This window comes from Oncorhynchus masou, chromosome 29, assembly GCF_036934945.1.
Source record: "Oncorhynchus masou masou isolate Uvic2021 chromosome 29, UVic_Omas_1.1, whole genome shotgun sequence".
Lineage (NCBI taxonomy): Eukaryota > Metazoa > Chordata > Actinopteri > Salmoniformes > Salmonidae > Oncorhynchus > Oncorhynchus masou.
In genome coordinates, this window is record NC_088240.1 from 79962501 (window position 1) to 79984825 (window position 22325).

Consider the following 22325-nt stretch of genomic DNA (forward strand, 5'->3'; position numbering starts at 1 on the left):
CACACACACACAGAGCTGTCATTAAACACAAACACACACACACAGAGCTGTCATTAAACACAGACTGAGCTGTCATTAAACACACACACACAGACACACTGAACTGTCATTAAACACACGCACTGAACTGTCATTAAACACACACACACAGAGCTGTCATTAAACACACACTGAGCTGTCATTAAACACACACACACAGACACACTGAGCTGTCATTAAACACACACACACACACACACACACACTGAGCTGTCATTAAACACACACACACACACACCGAGCAGTCATTAAACACACACACACACACACACACACACACACACACACACACACACACACACACACACACACACAGAGCTGTCATTAAACACACACACACACACACACACACACACACACACACACACACACTGAGCTGTTATTAAACACACACAGAGCTGTCATTAAACACACACACACACACACACACACACACACACACACACACACACACACACACACACACACACACACACACACAGAGCTGTCATTAAACACAAACACACACACACAGAGCTGTCATTAAACACAGACTGAGCTGTCATTAAACACACACACACACACACAGACACACTGAGCTGTCATTAAACACACACACACACACACTGAGCTGTCATTAAACACACACACACACACACACACAGAGCTGTCATTAAACACAGACTGAGCTGTCATTAAACACATACACACAGAGCTGTCATTAAACACACACACACTGAGCTGTCATTAAACACACACACACACACACACACACACAGAGCTGTCATCAAACACACACACACACAGAGCTGTCAAACACACACACACTGAGTTGTCATTAAACACACACACACACACACACACATTGAGCTTTCATTAAACACACACACTGAGCTGTCATCAAACACACACACACACACAGAGCTGTCATTAAACACACACACTGAGCTGTCATTAAACACACACACTGAGCTGTCATTAAACACACACACACTGAGCTGTCATTAAACACACACACTGAGCTGTCATTAAACACATACACACAGAGCTGTCATTAAACACATACACACAGAGCTGTCATTAAACACACACACACAGAGCTGTCATTGTAACGGGTTTCTTCCAACTCCTCCTCTGACGAAGAGGTGGAACAAGGATCGGACCAAAATGCAGCGTGGTTAGTTAGATACATCTTTAATGAAGATGAAACACGAACAATACAAAACAACAAACGTGGAAAACCGAAACAGCCCTATCTGGTGCAACAAACACAGAGACAGGAACAATTACCCACAAACACACAGTGAAACCCAGGCTACCTAAATCTGGTTCCCAATCAGAGACAATGACTAACACCTGCCTCTGATTGAGAACCATATCAAGCCGACATAGAAATAGACAAACAAGACATCCAACATAGAATGCCCACTCAGATCACACCCTGACCAACCAAAACATAGAAACATACAAATAAACTATGGTCAGGGTGTGACAGTCATTAAACACACACACACTCAGCTGTCATTAAACACACACACACACACACACACTGAGCTGTTATTAAACACACACAGAGCTGTCATTAAACACACACACACACACACACACTGAGCTGTTATTAAACACACAACGAGCTGTCATTAAACACACACACACACACACACACACACACACACACACACACACACACAGAGCTGTCATTAAACACAAACACACACACACAGAGCTGTCATTAAACACAGACTGAGCTGTCATTAAACACACACACACAGACACACTGAACTGTCATTAAACACACGCACTGAACTGTCATTAAACACACACACACAGAGCTGTCATTAAACACACACTGAGCTGTCATTAAACACACACACACAGACACACTGAGCTGTCATTAAACACACACACACACACACACACACTGAGCTGTCATTAAACACACACAACACACACACACAGAGCTGTCATTAAACACACACACACACACCGAGCAGTCATTAAACACACACACACACAGAGCTGTCATTAAACACACACACACACACACACACACACACACACACTGAGCTGAGCTGTTATTAAACACACACAGAGCTGTCATTAAACACACACACACAGAGCTGTCATTAAACACAAACACACAGAGCTGTCATTAAACACAGACTGAGCTGTCATTAAACACACACACACAGACACACTGAACTGTCATTAAACACACGCACTGAACTGTCATTAAACACACACACACAGAGCTGTCATTAAACACACACTGAGCTGTCATTAAACACACACACACAGACACACTGAGCTGTCATTAAACACACACACACACACACTGAGCTGTCATTAAACACACACAACACACACACACAGAGCTGTCATTAAACACACACACACACACACACCGAGCAGTCATTAAACACAGACACACACACACACACACACACAGAGCTGTCATTAAACACACACACACACACACACACACACACTGAGCTGTTATTAAACACACACAGAGCTGTCATTAAACACACACACACACACACACACACACACACACACACACACACACAGAGCTGTCATTAAACACAAACACACACACACAGAGCTGTCATTAAACACAGACTGAGCTGTCATTAAACACACACACACACACACAGACACACTGAGCTGTCATTAAACACACACACACACACACTGAGCTGTCATTAAACACACACACACACACACACACACAGAGCTGTCATTAAACACAGACTGAGCTGTCATTAAACACATACACACAGAGCTGTCATTAAACACACACACACTGAGCTGTCATTAAACACACACACACACACACACACACACACACACACACACACACACACACAGAGCTGTCATCAAACACACACACACACAGAGCTGTCAAACACACACACACTGAGTTGTCATTAAACACACACACACACACACACACACACACACACACACACACACACACACACACACACACACACACACACACACACACACACACACACATTGAGCTGTCATTAAACACACACACTGAGCTGTCATTAAACACACACACTGAGCTGTCATTAAACACACACACACTGAGCTGTCATTAAACACACACACTGAGCTGTCATTAAACACATACACACAGAGCTGTCATTAAACACATACACACAGAGCTGTCATTAAACACACACACACAGAGCTGTCATTGTAACGGGTTTCTTCCAACTCCTCCTCTGACGAAGAGGTGGAACAAGGATCGGACCAAAATGCAGCGTGGTTAGTTAGATACATCTTTAATGAAGATGAAACACGAACAATACAAAACAACAAACGTGGAAAACCGAAACAGCCCTATCTGGTGCAACAAACACAGAGACAGGAACAATTACCCACAAACACACAGTGAAACCCAGGCTACCTAAATCTGGTTCCCAATCAGAGACAATGACTAACACCTGCCTCTGATTGAGAACCATATCAAGCCGACATAGAAATAGACAAACAAGACATCCAACATAGAATGCCCACTCAGATCACACCCTGACCAACCAAAACATAGAAACATACAAATAAACTATGGTCAGGGTGTGACAGTCATTAAACACACACACACTCAGCTGTCATTAAACACACACACACACACACACACTGAGCTGTTATTAAACACACACAGAGCTGTCATTAAACACACACACACACACACACACACTGAGCTGTTATTAAACACACAACGAGCTGTCATTAAACACACACACACACACACACACACACACACACACACACACACACACACACACAGAGCTGTCATTAAACACAAACACACACACACAGAGCTGTCATTAAACACAGACTGAGCTGTCATTAAACACACACACACAGACACACTGAACTGTCATTAAACACACGCACTGAACTGTCATTAAACACACACACACAGAGCTGTCATTAAACACACACTGAGCTGTCATTAAACACACACACACAGACACACTGAGCTGTCATTAAACACACACACACACACACACACACTGAGCTGTCATTAAACACACACAACACACACACACAGAGCTGTCATTAAACACACACACACACACACACCGAGCAGTCATTTAAACACACACACACACAGAGCTGTCATTAAACACACACACACACACACACACACACACACACACTGAGCTGAGCTGTTATTAAACACACACAGAGCTGTCATTAAACACACACACACAGAGCTGTCATTAAACACAAACACACAGAGCTGTCATTAAACACAGACTGAGCTGTCATTAAACACACACACACAGACACACTGAACTGTCATTAAACACACGCACTGAACTGTCATTAAACACACACACACAGAGCTGTCATTAAACACACACTGAGCTGTCATTAAACACACACACACAGACACACTGAGCTGTCATTAAACACACACACACACACACTGAGCTGTCATTAAACACACACAACACACACACACAGAGCTGTCATTAAACACACACACACACACACACCGAGCAGTCATTAAACACAGACACACACACACACACACACACACAGAGCTGTCATTAAACACACACACACACACACACACACTGAGCTGTTATTAAACACACACAGAGCTGTCATTAAACACACACACACACACACACACACACACACACACAGAGCTGTCATTAAACACAAACACACACACACAGAGCTGTCATTAAACACAGACTGAGCTGTCATTAAACACACACACACACACACAGACACACTGAGCTGTCATTAAACACACACACACACACACTGAGCTGTCATTAAACACACACACACACACACACACACAGAGCTGTCATTAAACACAGACTGAGCTGTCATTAAACACATACACACAGAGCTGTCATTAAACACACACACACTGAGCTGTCATTAAACACACACACACACACACACACACACACACAGAGCTGTCATCAAACACACACACACACAGAGCTGTCAAACACACACACACTGAGTTGTCATTAAACACACACACACACACACACACACACACACACACACACACACACACACACATTGAGCTGTCATTAAACACACACACTGAGCTGTCATCAAACACACACACACACACACACAGAGCTGTCATTAAACACACACACTGAGCTGTCATTAAACACACACACTGAGCTGTCAGTAAACACATACACACAGAGCTGTCATTAAACACATACACACAGAGCTGTCATTAAACACATACACACAGAGCTGTCATTAAACACATACACACAGAGCTGTCATTAAACACACACACACAGAGCTGTCATTGTAACGGGTTTCTTCCAACTCCTCCTCTGACGAAGAGGTGGAACAAGGATCGGACCAAAATGCAGCGTGGTTAGTTAGATACATCTTTAATGAAGATGAAACACGAACAATACAAAACAACAAACGTGGAAAACCGAAACAGCCCTATCTGGTGCAACAAACACAGAGACAGGAACAATTACCCACAAACACACAGTGAAACCCAGGCTACCTAAATCTGGTTCCCAATCAGAGACAATGACTAACACCTGCCTCTGATTGAGAACCATATCAAGCCGACATAGAAATAGACAAACAAGACATCCAACAAAGAATGCCCACTCAGATCACACCCTGACCAACCAAAACATAGAAACATACAAATAAACTATGGTCAGGGTGTGACAGTCATTAAACACACACACACTCAGCTGTCATTAAACACACACACACACACACACACTGAGCTGTCATTAAACACACATACTGAGCTGTCATTAAACACACACACACACACACACACACACACACACACACACACACACACACACACACACACACACACACACACACACACACTGAGCTGTCATTAAACACACACACACACGCACGCACACACTGAGCTGTCATTAAACACACACACACACACTGAGCTGTCATTAAACACACACACACACACACACACACACACACTGAGCTGTCATTAAACACACACACACACACACACACACACACACACACACACACACACACACACACTGAGCTGTCATTAAACACACACACACACACACACACACACACACACACACACACACACACACACACTGAGCTGTCATTAAACACACACACACACACTGAGCTGTCATTAAACACACACACACACACCACACTGAGCTGTCATTAAACACACACACACACACACTGAGCTGTCATTAAACACACACACACACACACACACACTGAGCTGTCATTAAACACACACACACACACACACACACACACTGAGCTGTCATTAAACACACACACACACACACACACACACACCCTGAACAGTCATTAAACACACACACACTGAACTGTCATTAAACACACACACACTGAACTGTCATTAAACACACACACTGAACTGTCATTAAACACACACACACACAGAGCTGTCATTAAACACACACACACAGAGCTGTCATTAAACACACACACACCTTGAGCTGATGTCTGACGGAGTGGCAGTCTGCGTTTAGGTAGAGTACCAGGGTCTCCTCCTCGTTTATAGAGCAGGAGTGTGTTGGGGCGCAACACACACACAACCCATTCTCCACCTGCAAAACACATACAGAGAATTAACAACGCACACATCCCCCCCCCCCCCCCACACACACACACACCTACTCTCCACAGGGCTGTGTGCCCCTCTCTGATTCAGATGGGTTGGGTTATATGCGGAAGACACATTTTGGTTGAATGCATTCAGTGGTGCAACCCATTTCCCCTTTCCCTACATACCTGGCAGGTGAGGAGTGACTTGACCATCTGTGCGTTCTGACAGGAGAGCATGGATCCAGCCAGACTAAGGATGACACACACAGCAGACAGCAGCATGAAGAGGGACACCTGGAGAGGGAGACATGGGGAGGACACGCAGGGGGTCAGAAAACTACACATGGGATGAGTAACCTTGCCTGTGACCTAACTACTTGTTCTCGCTGCCTATAGGCTGTAGCTCGGTGGGCTCGGTGTGCAGATGAACGGTGTTTCAATCAGGTAGCAGGTTGGTCAGTTACATACACACTCACAAACATACACACACACACGCACAAACATACACACGCACAAACATACACACGCATAAACACACACGCGCACAAACATACACACGCACAAACATACACACGCATAAACACACACACACACGCACAAACACACACACACACACACACACCATTGACATATAAATAGACACTTGTGTACTACTCACCACCAGAGTGAGTGGTCTTCTCCATGAGATAAGTCCAACTAACCCTGATGCCACAACCTAAGAACAACACACATTACAGTAAGGAAAATACATTCATCAAATATAATATCTGAACACAATCAACCACAGCCAGGAAATATGGAATCATTTCAATATTCTGAAGAGGTTTCTTCTCCATGAATCCTTTCCTCCATCTGCACTCCATCTCCATCTGACAGAGACATTCTCCATATTACTTTCACCTATAAAACAGCCTTCTGTCTTTTCAGGGGTGAGTTTCACATTCAGATGTAGGATCTTCATTTGAGACAGTTTGGTGCAGTTTGGACAATAATCCTGCTGCAAAAGGAAATGTGAATTATTATGTGAATTATAATTTGCGGATATTTTTGTAGGGGTTGATACATTTTCAGTTAGGGGCAAATCAAGCCAGAAATTTCAAAGTGGAAAAACTCAAATACACTACAGGTTTGCATTTTATGCTTTGCATGAAATAGTCATCAAATGAAGTCCCCCCCATCTGTAAAATATAAATCTATTATTTTGCATTACGATCATGTTCCTCCATTGCATAATGGACTTATGATTATCCTGCTAAACATGATATTTAGGTCTCCAGGATAGTCCCTCCTTGTCAGTGCAGATGAAGGAAAGGTAGTGATTCAGCCCGTTTAGAGATGCTCCCACAGGATACTCACAAAGAAGCCGGCCCAGAAGGGGCAGGACTGTCGGACGCGGGCTGAGGATGTGAAGGCCATGCTGGTGAAGGAGAAGGCCAGGACCATGGCCCCCAGGCCCAGGTGGCACAGCCCCAGGTACAGCAGCAGTTTGGCCCCACCCTGACGGCCAGACATGCCCCGGCAGCTATCTGACCAGCCCCGAGACCCAGAGGCTGACACTACACTGCTGGAGTCTGACGGGGATGGCATGGCTGGTGTGTGTGGAGAGTGGTGAGCCTGTGTATGTGTGGAGAGTGGTGAGCCTGTGTATGTGTGGAGAGTGGTGAGCCTGTGTATGTGTGGAGAGTGGTGAGCCTGTGTATGTGTGGAGAGTGGTGAGCCTGTGTATGTGTGGAGAGTGGTGAGCCTGTGTATGTGTGGAGAGTGGTGAGCCTGTGTACGTGTATGTGTATGTGTGTGTAAGCCTATATGCGGTGTCTGTGTGTAAAAGAGAGATGGAGAGTTTGTTGCTTTGAAAAAAATCACCGCCTTTTCACTTTGGCCCTGTGTTGTCAATTGGCAGATGACAAAGCCATTGTGCAATAATCCCCAAGGTTCGATCGTGACGCGCCACAATGCAGTTTCCAAAAACTCTCAACTCAGAAGACTGGGCTATTTAGCATATGAAAACAGCAATAGCTGCTTAGCAGAGTGTATATGTCCTATTACATCTGCACCCCAGACAAACTTCAACATGTTCACGTGAGGGGAAAAATAAGAAAAATACCTAGGGTTAATCTTTGAGAACCTGAATGCATTTACGACACACAGCTCCGTTCTGTTCCTCTGTCTCCATATCTCTACCTCCTAAGGCCCATAGCATTGCGGAGGGCGGGGCCCCGAGGCCGCAGTCCGGTAGCAGCCCCGGTTATTAGGCACCAGATATCCCGTTGTTTCTACCGTAATGAGAAACCATATGTATTGTGTGGCGGTAAGTGTGTCTGGATCTTGTTAAGGTGACGAGGAACAAGCATCGAAACAAGGCCCGAGTTGTCCTGTCCTCACGAAGGACCGACTACCGGACCCATCCGAAGGATGAGAGAGATAGCTCTTGATCAGATCTTAATCGGTCCGGTCGGCAAACCGTTCAGGTTAAGAAATTACTTAAATCCGTCGAAAGTAAACGTAAATCAATTATAGAAAGTCCATTCTCCTTGAGCCGTCGGCACGTTTGTGCTGTTTTCATTTGCTATTCCTCCTCTTTCCATATTTTACCTCCATGGGAGTTTTGCGATGGACCACACAAACTCACCCCCTCTGTCCTCTTCTCTCTTCCCTGCAGCAGTCACGCGGGCCTCCCGTTCTGCTCGTGTATATCCCGGACATCTACCTCAATGCACCGAATTATACGTCACACACACACCTCAAGCGATCGGTTCCAGTTTCACACACATCCGTTTCCCAAGTCTAAGAGCCTTGCTGATGATCATTCTTCTCTTTCCCGTTCACCATCACCCCATCCCTCCATTCTCTCTCCTTCACCATAGAGGCAAAAGAAAGGAATGCCGAGTGTTTGTAAACCGACACGTCGTCATGTGACGAAAAGGCACGCCAGACGCGCGTGGAGGATGCGGCAAAGCCCGCGTGTCCTGGTGCTGATGCTGCGAGGGAGGGGCATCCACCTTCAAGGTTTACTGCAGCCAGCCAATCAGATAGGATTTCACTGCACTGTGAGGCCTCCAGGAAGTTTGTAGTCCCAGGACTATAGGCAGTTGTAGTTCACTATTATACACGTCTCACACTATAGGACTGTCTGCATGTTACATTATGTTTCACTTTGGTTCCATCCTCATCTCTTATATAGGCCTATACATACCAGGGGGAAGAATGGTGAGGGGCTCAACAAGAACATTTATGTAAGCCATTAAAGGACACATTTTGCCCAGCTCGTATTGTCATAGTGTAAAAATGCAGCAATGCTCTTCAGGGGGGATGTTAGATTTATTGATTCATGAAACTGTGAAGGTTTGGAGAGTGGGAGACAATGCACTGATTCCTGTAGGCTGAGATACACTGTTTTAGTGGGAAAGACAAGAGTGATGCACCAACATGCAATTCTCTCTGAGAAAATTAAAGTATAAGCCTACAAAACAGAAGGGTTCTTTTTGACAGTCTTTTATTGAATAGGCTAAGCAGCGCGTATGTAAAATAGTATACATTGGTCATAAGATAATTGATCAGACAAGGAATGGCGGATGGGGTGAACATGTGTGTGAAGGAAAAGAGGAAAGTTGAGGGAGGGGACAGTGAGATATCAGAGTAAAAACACACAGGGTGCATCATCGTAATAGTCTGGAGTAGCTTCTTCCCCTTGTCTTCTTCCCAGTGGAAGCCACTTTAGAGAATTGAAATGAACCCATAGACAGAGAAGCTTGCTGGCACAGTAATGATTATGTAGTGTCTGGCATGGGAAGAGACATCATTCCTTCCTTCAGAGTAATCACTGATCTGACACGTTTGGATTGGTGAGAGTATCGAGGTGGAAGTCTTGTCCAATCACAGTACAGTAAATGATATATGGAGAGATATATTTGCAAATCTATCCAGTAGTACATCAGTGATTACCTCCAGGGGTGCATTGGACCAGGGCCCTGGTCTGTCTGAAAGAGGAAGGAAGGGTGTTTATTTTTTTAACAAAGCTGTTGAACAGGTGCATGAGATAAAAGGTCAGTTTGTCCATCAGATCAGAAAGGGTCAGTATGTCTATCAGATCAGAAAGGGTCAGTTTGTCCATCAGATCAGAAAGGGTCAGTTTGTCCATCAGATCAGAAAGGGTCAGTTTGTCTATCAGATCAGAAAGGGTCAGTATGTCCATCAGATCAGAAAGGGTCAGTATGTCCATCAGATCAGAAAGGGTCAGTTTGTCCATCAGATCAGAAAGGGTCAGTTTGTCCATCAGATCAGAAAGGGTCAGTTTGTCTATCAGATCAGAAAGGGTCAGTATGTCCATCAGATCAGAAAGGGTCAGTTTGTCTATCAGATCAGAAAGGGTCAGTATGTCCATCAGATCAGAAAGGGTCAGTATGTCCATCAGATCAGAAAGGGTCAGTTTGTCCATCAGATCAGAAAGGGTCAGGATGTCTATCAGATCAGAAAGGGTCAGTTTGTCTATCAGATCAGAAAGGGTCAGTTTGTCTATCAGATCAGAAAGGGTCAGGATGTCTATCAGATCAGAAAGGGTCAGTTTGTCTATCAGATCAGAAAGGGTCAGTTTGTCTATCAGATCAGAAAGGGTCACTATGTCCATCAGATCAGAAAGGGTCAGTATGTCTATCAGCAAAAAAGAGAACATCTCGTCCCTCTATGTCCAACTCTCATCATATCATTCCATCCCTGTCTCTATGACACTTGCTTTATTCATCTGTTTTTGTTCCCTTGCTTCATCTATCCATCTCATTCTCTCCTCACTCCTCACCTCTCATATTGCACTTCCCTGTCTCCCACTCCCTCATCCTCAGTCCATCCATGTACCACACTTTATGTAGAAGAATAGTTTACAACTGGCACAACCCAGTTCACTCATCTTTACGTAGTGTGGAAAACACAGACAAAATTACAATTCAGGGTGAACTATCCCTTTAAGAGCATAATGTACCATCACCATAGTTACAGCATATAGATCTAAACTCCCGTCACACTCTAGAATGCCCCCTGTGCTCCTCCTAAACACTATGAGCTGCTATGAACATAGAAATAAAACAAATGAAACACACTATCTGTGTGTTGTCCTAATTCAAATTCTTTGGCTAGGACACTGAAAAGTGATTCTATGGCAGCGATGCACAACTCAGGTCCTCGAGGGTCCCCATTATGGTAGTTACCTTTAATGTTACAGTAATACCTGCTGCTTTTTGATCTTGTCTCTCCATCAGGAACTCATTTCCATCCGAGGAGCCCAGTGATTACACTCTCGAGACAATCTACTGTTACATCAACTGTTCAATCAAAAAGCAAGAATGTGATTGGCAGTTTGACTGAAAGGTCACTTGTTAATGTTCCTGGTTAATCAAGGAAAAATAATTCCTCTGAAATAGAGAGATAGAATGAAACACAGCAGACTCTTGTTCCATTAAGGAGCTGTGCACCACCACTCTACAGTGTGAAGTCCAGAGCCATGGGATTACAGAGTTCAGCAAACTCAGTTTGGGATTTAGAATTTGATCGACCACCATGTTGGTTCCAAAAAATCTAGTTCAACAGATCATTGTAGAAGGAATTCATTTTGGAATGTTGTCTCATGGAACATGTGGAGCCAACATGGAAGATGTTTTCCTGAACTCTGTATGGCTCTGGTGGAGTGTAAACATACCATGTCAATCAGTCAGTCACCAAGACAACAAAGCAATTGCAGGAGATTGAAGACAGTTGATACAAAACATGTTTTGGTTGAAATAAAGGTGGTGTTCATCCTATTCTTTAAACAAACCACTGGATATTCCTCTGTAAAATGCCCTTGGACCACCTCAACATAGTTACATGGTCATTAAAAGTGCAATTCAGAAGTTTGCTTTCTGGTCAAAACAAGTGTAGTTAACACTTTTTAAAGGGGAGGGGGAAGTAAATGAAAACATATTTTTCTCAAGTCAATAGTGTTTGAAATTGATCTTGTTGCCACAGGGGACAGAGAACTTGTGGATTGCGCCTTTGAAACCCTTTCCTTTGTAATAATATTGTTCCTATATGTGATCGTTGCCCGAGGGCAACGAAGAGTCAGCAAGGACAGGCCAGCTCTGCCTCTACAGTAGGAGACATTTGGAGGATTTCTTCTCAGCATTGGTGATTTTGACCTCGCGACCTGTGGGGCCCGGCTTCTTGCTGGACTTCAGTAGAATATCTCGAGCCAAAGCCATAAAAGACTACAGAGAGGCAGGAAGAGGTGGAGGGAGAGGGGCAGAGAAAGGGTAACAGTAGGTGAGAGGGGGTATGGGGAATATTAGGCTATGTGGCACATGTAACCTGTATGAAAAGGACAACATATCGCCCATATTCCCCATGTGAAATGCATAATAAAGGACCAGATAAAGACAGACTCTGTGATTGAATAAAGGACATAAATATAATATCTAAAATAACATATTTATCTCACCTCATCAACATTGATGCTGGCCTTTGCACTGGTCTCAAAGAATCTGATCCCATGATCCTTTGCCAGCTGTCAACAACAGAACACAAGTGTGATTACAGCAGGATGTGATGTCACTTCCCTCTCCTAATCAGCAGAGTTTATGCCACGTTCAAAACAACTGGAAACTCAGAAAAATACGAGGTCAAATCATGACGTCAGTGATCTTCAGGTTGAAAAGTCGGAGCTCTTCGCCCAATGATCCACACATCCATTCATCCATCACTAACATCTGCACATCAGTGTCAATATCATTGAAAGAAAACACTTCATAATCAAAACAATGATCAGAAAAATGGTTGAGGCTCACCTTTTCCCCCGTTTCCTTGGATACCTTCCTCTTGGCCTCAATGTCACACTTGTTAGCTAGCAACATCCGGCTGACCCCCGCTGATGCATTCTGGGGGGTAAAAGATAGGGAGTTGGCATCCATCGCATCCATTTTATATTTCAATGACGTATCCCTCAACTTCTGCCCTTAGTTCTGCCTCCCCAAGCACCCTCTAGGAGAGGCTTTAATTCAGCTCTAAATTGGAGCCACGTCTAACTCTTGGTTCAGATGGGGAATCATGAACTCATTTCAAAATGTTCACTTTGAACTGTTATCTTTGTAAACTATGCAAACAAAATTAAACAAATGTAAACATGTTTCTGGGAGTGCAGTTGTATGCCCCTTTATTCACTAAAGGAACCCCCTAGAGAACAGACTAACATCTAGTCTCAATGTAACCCTTGTTACTGTGGTTTACAGATGGCAATAAGAAGTCTGGTCAATCACAATAATGTCCTGTACAGTCATTCCATAAGACTGTCTGTCTAGGGGTTGTTTAATGTCCTGTACAGTCATTCCATAAGACTGTCTGTCTAGGGGTTGTTTAATGCCCTGTACAGTCATTCCATAAGACTGTCTGTCTAGGGGTTGTTTAATGTCCTGTACAGTCATTCCATAAGACTGTCTGTCTAGGGGTTGTTTAATGTCCTGTAAAGTCATTCCATAAGACTGTCTGTCTAGGGGTTGTTTAATGCCCTGTACAGTCATTCCATAAGACTGTCTGTCTAGGGGTTGTTTAATGTCCTGTACAGTCATTCCATAAGACTGTCTGTCTAGGGGTTGTTTAATGTCCTGTACAGTCATTCCATAAGACTGTCTGTCTAGGGGTTGTTTAATGTCCTGTACAGTCATTCCATAAGACTGTCTGTCTAGGGGTTGTTTAATGTCCTGTACAGTCATTCCATAAGACTGTCTGTCTAGAGGTTGTTTAATGCCCTGTACAGTCATTCCATAAGACTGTCTGTCTAGGGGTTGTTTAATGCCCTGTACAGTCATTCCATAAGACTGTCTGTCTAGGGGTTGTTTAATGTCCTGTACAGTCATTCCATAAGACTGTCTGTCTAGGGGTTGTTTAATGTCCTGTACAGTCATTCCATAAGACTGTCTGTCTAGGGGTTGTTTAATGTCCTGTACAGTCATTCCATAAGACTGTCTGTCTAGGGGTTGTTTAATGCCCTGTACAGTCATTCCATAAGACTGTCTGTCTAGGGGTTGTTTAATGCCCTGTACAGTCATTCCATAAGACTGTCTGTCTAGGGGTTGTTTAATGCCCTGTACAGTCATTCCATAAGACTGTCTGTCTAGGGGTTGTTTAATGTCCTGTACAGTCATTCCATAAGACTGTCTGTCTAGGGGTTGTTTAATGTCCTGTACAGTCATTCCATAAGACTGTCTGTCTAGGGGTTGTTTAATGCCCTGTACAGTCATTCCATAAGACTGTCTGTCTAGGGGTTGTTTAATGTCCTGTACAGTCATTCCATAAGACTGTCTGTCTAGGGGTTGTTTAATGTCCTGTACAGTCATTCCATAAGACTGTCTGTCTAGGGGTTGTTTAATGTCCTGTACAGTCATTCCATAAGACTGTCTGTCTAGGGGTTGTTTAATGTCCTGTACAGTCATTCCATAAGACTGTCTGTCTAGGGGTTGTTTAATGTCCTGTACAGTCATTCCATAAGACTGTCTGTCTAGGGGTTGTTTAATGTCCTGTACAGTCATTCCATAAGACTGTCTGTCTAGGGGTTGTTTAATGCCCTGTACAGTCATTCCATAAGACTGTCTGTCTAGGGGTTGTTTGATGTCACTGTGCATAATGGCTGATTAATCTAAAGAATGTTAACATGTTTCTATATTGAGGACCAGGACTCTGCCTCCAATGTCAGTGGAGAGACAGCTTCATCATTTCTGCTCCTCGTGCTTTTCTAAAAGTCATCCATCACTGACCAAGGAATAAGGAAACAGTGGCATGAGACCCTCTGGTAGTGTTGCTCATGTCTCATTTTATTGTTTCAAATCCTTCCTAGAGGCCTGAGAAAATGCTGCCCTCAGATTCCTTCTGGCCTGTGTCATGTCTTGTCCCTTCCCTCTTTCACAACAGTCAGCCAGCCTGTCGCGTTTCCCCGTCAACAGCCAGCCAGCCTGTCGCGTCGCCCCGTCAACAGCCAGCCAGCCTGTCGCGTCGCCCCGTCAACAGCCAGCCAGCCTGTCGCGTCGCCCCGTCAACAGCCAGCCAGCCTGTCGCGTCGCCCCGTCAACAGCCAGCCAGCCTGTCGCGTCGCCCCGTCAACAGCCAGCCAGCCTGTCGCGTCGCCCCGTCAACAGCCAGCCAGCCTGTCGCGTCGCCCGTCAACAGCCAGCCAGCCTGTCGCGTCGCCCCGTCAACAGCCAGCCAGCCTGTCGCGTCGCCCCGTCAACAGCCAGCCAGCCTGTCGCGTCGCCCCGTCAACAGCCAGCCAGCCTGTCGCGTCGCCCCGTCAACAGCCAGCCAGCCTGTCGCGTCGCCCCGTCAACAGCCAGCCAGCCTGTCGCGTCGCCCGTCAACAGCCAGCCAGCCTGTCGCGTCGCCCCGTCAACAGCCAGCCAGCCTGTCGCGTCGCCCCGTCAACAGCCAGCCAGCCTGTCGCGTCGCCCCGTCAACAGCCAGCCAGCCTGTCGCGTCGCCCCGTCAACAGCCAGCCAGCCTGTCGCGTCGCCCCGTCAACAGCCAGCCAGCCTGTCGCGTCGCCCCGTCAACAGCCAGCCAGCCTGTCGCGTCGCCCCGTCAACAGCCAGCCAGCCTGTCGCGTCGCCCCGTCAACAGCCAGCCAGCCTGTCGCGTCGCCCCGTCAACAGCCAGCCAGCCTGTCGCGTCGCCCCGTCAACAGCCAGCCAGCCTGTCGCGTCGCCCCGTCAACAGCCAGCCAGCCTGTCGCGTCGCCCCGTCAACAGCCAGCCAGCCTGTCGCGTCGCCCCGTCAACAGCCAGCCAGCCTGTCGCGTCGCCCCGTCAACAGCCAGCCAGCCTGTCGCGTCGCCCCGTCAACAGCCAGCCAGCCTGTCGCGTCGCCCGTCAACAGCCAGCCAGCCTGTCGCGTCGCCCCGTCAACAGCCAGCCAGCCTGTCGCGTCGCCCCGTCAACAGCCAGCCAGCCTGTGTCGCCCCGTCAACAGCCAGCCAGCCTGTGTCGCCCCGTCAACAGCCAGCCAGCCTGTGTCGCCCCGTCAACAGCCAGCCAGCCTGTGTCGCCCCGTCAACAGCCAGCCTGTGTCGCCCCGTCAACAGCCAGCCTGTGTCGCCCCGTCAACAGCCAGCCTGTGTCGCCCCGTCAACAGCCAGCCTGTGTCGCCCCGTCAACAGCCAGCCTGTGTCGCCCCGTCAACAGCCAGCCTGTGTCGCCCCGTCAACAGCCAGCCTGTGTCGCCCCGTCAACAGCCAGCCTGTGTCGCCCCGTCAACAGCCAGCCTGTGTCGCCCCGTCAACAGCCAGCCTGTGTCTCCCCGTCAACAGCCAGCCTGTGTCGCCCCGTCAACAGCCAGCCTGTGTTGCCCCGTCAACAGCCAGCCTGTGTTGCCCTGTCACCTCCTTGATGCTCTTCATCCAGTTCTGAATGTTCTCGTAGGACTTCTCGTCTGTGATGTCATACACCAGGATGATGCCCTGAGAGATCACGGGAGACATGAGTCAGACAAACATAAAACATTGTGCAATTCAAAATCAACCTAATGGATGTAAGAAATGTGATACTAATAGGTCCAGTTATAATCTTACACCCATAATGTTCTCTCATATCTACAAAGGTGAAGAGAGAGAGAAGGCCCGTTTATGCCTGGTGCTAAGAAGCCCCTTTTGTCCTGATCTTGTCCACATTCTGATTGTGCTCACAGACAGGTGTAGATGATTAAATCACTTGTGATCTGATTGAGAGAGAGTTGAGAGACTCACCATAGCTCCTCTGTAGTAGGCTGTAGTGATGGTCTTAAACCTCTCCTGCCCTGCTGTGTCCCTGAAAACAGAATACATTAGGGAAAATGTTTCACCTTCAAAAAGTAGCTCTTTGAACAACCTGGAGTACAGATGTAGGATCTTAATTTGAGCCAGTTCGCTACAACAGGAAAATAATCCTGCAGCATCAAGAAATGTGAATTATTATGTGGATTATAATTAATGGACATTTTTTGTAAGGGTTGATATGATTTACCCTTATGGAAAATGTGTCTGAAACTTCAAAGTGGAAATGACACATTTTAGAACCCTTTTTAAAAATCAAATACACTACAAGTTTGCATTTCATACTTTGCAGGAAGATTCTCAGCAACAAAAGCGTGATCAAATTAAGATCCGACATCTGTAGTAAGCACTGAAACTACTGCAGATGTGTCTGTTCTTTCTCTACACATTTCCTGTTTTTCTAATGCAGCACCCAATTCAAAGAGTACAGTGTTTACACATACATATCCAGAGCCATACAGCCTTCACACAGGCGTGTCCAGCACATCATTTATCCACGCTTCTGCAAAAACATTACGCTATGGTCACACTAATGTTCTCACAGCACAGAACGTACAAGTTCCCCACCTACACACTGAGCTATGGTCAGCAAAGGAGGTTGGTGACACCTTAAATTGGGGAGGACAGGCTCGTTCTAATGACTGGAGCGGAATAAGTGGAACGGTAACAAATACATCAACCACATGGTTTCCATGGTTTCCAGGTGTTTGGTGCCATTCCATTTGCTCCGTTCATGCCATTCTCCCCTCAGCAGCCCACTGTGATGGTCAGTACAGCATATCCCCCCTAACGGCTCAAGTCAGGATTTGGGGAGGCTAACCTGATCCTGTATCAAAGGACAACTTCTACCAGGGGTGTGGAATCCACAGAGATGAGACATGCGTATGTTTCATGCCAATTCAATAAACTCTTTATGGCTGCTTCAGACTTCATGTCTGACTTTATGATAACTCACTGGCATTCACTGATAAAACATAGGTGAAGTCATAGCCTACACCAAAGGCCTTGCCAGTCAATGTCTCAGTGTACTCAGTGACATATGCCAGAGATACACTATATATAAAGAAGTATGTGGACATCTCTTCTAAAATTAGTGGGTTCGGCTATTTCAGCCACACCCATTGCTGGCAGGTCTATAAAAAAATCCACAAAAAATAAATAAAATACAAATAAAAAAGTAAAAAATTGTCAATCTCCATTGACAAACATTGGCAGTAGAATGGCCTTACTGAAGAGCTCAGTGACTTTGAATGTGGCACCGTCATAGGATGCACCCTTTCCAACAAGTCAGTTCGTGCTAGAACTGCCCAAGTCAACTGTAAGTGCTGTTACTGTGAAGTGGAAACGTCTAGGAGCAACAACGGCTCAGCCACAAAAGCTCACAGAACGGGACTGCTGAGTGTTGAAGCACGTACCATGTAAAAATTGTCTGTTGTAACACTCACTACCAAGTTCCAAACTGCCTCTGCATAAGAACTGTTCATCGGGAGCTTGATGAAATGGGTTTCCATGGCCGAACAGACTCACACAAGCCTAAGATCTCAATGCGTGATGCCAAGTGTTAGCTAGAGTGGTGTAAAGGTCGCTGGCATTGTACTCTGGAGCAGTGGAAACATGTTCTCTGGAACGATGAATCACGCTTTACCATCTGGCAGTCCAACCGACAAATCTAGGTTTGGCTGATGCCACGACAAAGCTACCTGCCACAATGCATAGTGCCAACTGCACAGTTTGGTGGAGGAGGAATAATAGTCTGGGGCTGCTTTTCGTGGTTCGGGTTAGGCTTCTTAGTTCCAGTGAAGGGAAATCTTAACACTACAGCATACAATGACATTCTGGACGATTCTGTGCTTCCAACTTTGTGGCAACAGTTTGGGGAAGGCCCTTTCCTGTTTCAGCATGACAAAGCCCCCGTGCACAAAGCCAGGTCCATACAAAAATGGTTTGTCGAGATTGGTGTGTTTGAACTTGACTGGCCTGCACAGAGCCCTGACCTCAACCCCATATTAATGCCCATGAATCTGGAATGAGATGTTCAACGAATAGGTGCCCACATGCTTTTGGTCACCGCGAGCCTACCAGACGAGCTAAATGCCCTTTATGCTCGCTTCGAGGCAAGCAACACTGAAGCATGCATGAGAGCACCAGCTGTTCCAGAGAGACAGCCTATAGGGAGGAGTTCAGAGACCTGGCAGTGTGGTGCCAGAACAACAACCTCTCACTCAATGTGAGCAAGACAAAGGAGCAGAACGTGGACTATAGGAAAAGGAGGGCCGAGCTGGCCCCCGATAACATTGACGGGACTGAAGTGGAGCTGGTCGAGAGTTTCAAGTTCATTGGTGTCCACATCACAACAAAATATCATGGTCCAAACACACCAAGACAGTTGTGAAGGGGGCACGACAACACCTTTTCGGCATGGGTCCCCAGATCCTCAATAAGTTCTACAGCGGCACCCTCGGGCAGCAGGTAGCCTAGTGGTTAGAGTGTTGGACTTGTAACTGAAAGGTTGCAAGATCGAATCCCCGAGCTGACAAGGTAAAAATCTGTCCCTAAACAAGGCAGTTAACCCACTGTTTATAGGCCGTCATTGAAAATAAGAATTTGTTCTTAACTGACTTGCCTAGTTAAATAAAGGTAAAAAATAAAATTAAAATCAAGAGCATCCTGACCAGTTGCATCACCGCCTGGTACGGCAACTGCTCGGCATCTGACCGTAAGGCGCTACAAAGGGTAGTGTGTACATCAATGGGGCCAAGCTTCCTGACACCCAGGACCTATATACTAGGTGTGTCAGAGGAAGGGACAAAAAATTGTCAACAACTCCAGTCACCCAAGTCATAGACTGTTCTCTCTGCTACCGCACGGCAAGTCTAGGACCAAAAGGCTCCTTAACAGCTTCTACCCCCAAGCCATAAGACTGCTGAACAACTAATCAAACAGCCACCTGGACTAACACCATTGTTGGTTAAGGGCTTGTAAGTAAGCATTTCACAGTATTTGATTTGGATTTGTAGTGTAAATTGCAGCTATTGCATACTGGGTTGCATGTCTTTAGTCTGACAAGACGAATAAGATCAAAATCTTGCAGTCCTCAATGGAAACAGTAGTCCTCAATGGAAACAGTAGTCCTCAATGGAAACAGTAGTCCTCAATGGAAACAGTAGTCCTCAATGGAAACAGTAGTCCTCAATGGAAACAGTAGTCCTAAATGGAAACAGTAGTCCTAAATGGAAACAGTAGTCCTAAATGGACACAGTAGTCCTAAATGGACCGTCTTCTCTTACCAGACTTGCAGTTTGACTTTCTTTCCCTCCACGTCTATCGTCTTTACTTTAAAGTCGATGCCTGAAGAAAGGATGGGAGGATGACAGAGAGAGGGGAGGGAGGAGGTCGACAGGAAGGGAGGGAAGACAATGAGTTAAATTCCCACACACATTGCAGCAAATATAGGTCATGCCAATTAAACCATTTTGACATGCATGGAGGGTGAGATAGGCATTCTCAATTCATCAAACTTTCACTGGGATAGTAAAGTCTGTCTAGCTCTGCCCCATTCTGCCATATATATATATATATATATATATATATATATATATATATATACACACAATCTCTGGGTTTGTTATTATCTGGGTTTCCTGCAGGACAGGGACTGAGAGAGAGGACAGAGAAGATGGTCATCTTAAACTGTGAATTCCAAGGGAGGACTACCATTTTTCTGCTAATGAGAGACTGAAAAGAGATAGGAGGAATGGGGGTGGGTGGACCCTCTGGGTAAAGTGAGGGAGGGGAGAGGGGGATATGAAGAAGATATAGAAACAGCAGCACAGCAACAATGTAGGTGAACTACAATAGGGATATCAGATTGAGGAAGACAGCGATAGAGACGTGTAGAGACATGAACACAGCAGAACTGGAAACGTGAGATAACTGCGTGGTGAAAGTGATAAGACCGTGGCATTATATGTTGCTGATATAATGGTGCTTAAATCAGCAATGACGAATTTAAAGGGTTGCTGAATATTTTGGGGCCGATTCGGCTATAACTGATTAAATGAGATTTCGTAGAGCTAGGCTACATACCGATAGTTGATATGTAGGTTGAGTTGAAGTTGTCCTCAGCAAATCGAATAATCAGACATGTTTTCCCCACTCCACTATCTCCGATGAGTAATAATTTGAAAAGGAAGTCGTACTTCTTCGCCATAATGTTTTTCAACGTTTTTGGTGAATTATCAGAAACGACGACCTTTTACAAAACCAGTACACTTTCCAATGTTCTTCTTACACTTATGTGTAACGAGGTTAACAAATGCCTTAAAAAGTATTGCTCGACATACACAAAGGTCAAAATTACACTCTCATTTCTCCTGAGGAGTTTCTGCTTTTCTTTTGCATAAAATCCGCTTGTTTTCCCTTTCCCTTGAAAACTGTCACTGTTCTCCCCCAATGTCTCTTTTGGTCCGAGGAAAATAAAACAGAAGTTAAAAAAGTTAAAGTTAAAAACGAAAGTTGGAACAAACGCTTCTGCACTTCAATGGGCTATACAATTCTACAGCGCCGCAAAGCTTTGTTAAAATCCATTTATCAAGCCAAAATGTCAAGTTATTTTCTTCCAAAGGCCGATGTACATACATTCATTCCACACAGACAGGGCTACGTTTTCGCCCCAAAACGTTCTACTGCCGAAGGATTACGTAGAGAGGGAGAGGTTCAGTTATTACAGTGGAGGGAACAGACTGAAATGGGACAGCAGGAATGGCCGATACTGCTTATAGACAGCAGAGGGCGCTCGACCACATGAATGAAGTCAATGGTTTTAGCTGTATTTAGAGCCCCATGTACTGAAAAATGTCATAATATCTCTGAATACGTG

General features: G+C 45.4%; 2 protein-coding genes across 2 annotated transcripts in view; both read right to left on the reverse strand.

Moving 5' to 3' along the window:
- The window catches only part of LOC135520703 (protein ENTREP3-like), a 46589-nt gene extending 37062 nt beyond the window's left edge, over window positions 1-9527 (reverse strand). The window contains exons 1-4 of the mRNA XM_064946452.1: window positions 7990-9527; window positions 7292-7348; window positions 6820-6927; window positions 6519-6635 (exon numbers count right to left, since the gene is read on the reverse strand). Coding sequence (XP_064802524.1) covers window positions 6519-6635; window positions 6820-6927; window positions 7292-7348; window positions 7990-8220 — 513 coding nt within the window. The 5' untranslated portion in view covers window positions 8221-9527. The remainder of the gene's footprint in view (window positions 1-6518; window positions 6636-6819; window positions 6928-7291; window positions 7349-7989) is intronic.
- Window positions 9528-10109: 582 nt separating this feature from the next.
- On the reverse strand, window positions 10110-22193 carry LOC135520704 (ras-related protein Rab-13). The gene is made up of 7 exons (XM_064946453.1): window positions 21533-22193; window positions 20734-20794; window positions 17381-17441; window positions 17018-17095; window positions 13443-13532; window positions 13097-13162; window positions 10110-12866 (listed from the first exon to the last, which is right to left on the reverse strand). Exons 1-7 carry the CDS (start codon window positions 21654-21656, stop codon window positions 12747-12749), a joined length of 600 nt encoding a protein of 199 aa, XP_064802525.1. The 5' UTR covers window positions 21657-22193; the 3' UTR covers window positions 10110-12746.
- Window positions 22194-22325: the final 132 nt, after the last annotated feature.

What these genes read in the sequence shown, in the direction of transcription:
- LOC135520704 (XM_064946453.1), bottom strand. Translation starts at nt 21,656, where the DNA reads ATGGCGAAGAAGTACGACTTCCTTTTCAAATTATTACTCATCGGAGAT. An exon ending in CCAAGGAAACGGGGGAAAAG is followed by an intron (nt 13,163 to 13,442) that starts GTGAGCCTCAAC and finishes TGTTGTTGACAG; the next exon opens with CTGGCAAAGGATCATGGGAT. An exon ending in CCAGCATCAATGTTGATGAG is followed by an intron (nt 12,867 to 13,096) that starts GTGAGATAAATA and finishes GCCTCTCTGTAG; the next exon opens with TCTTTTATGGCTTTGGCTCG.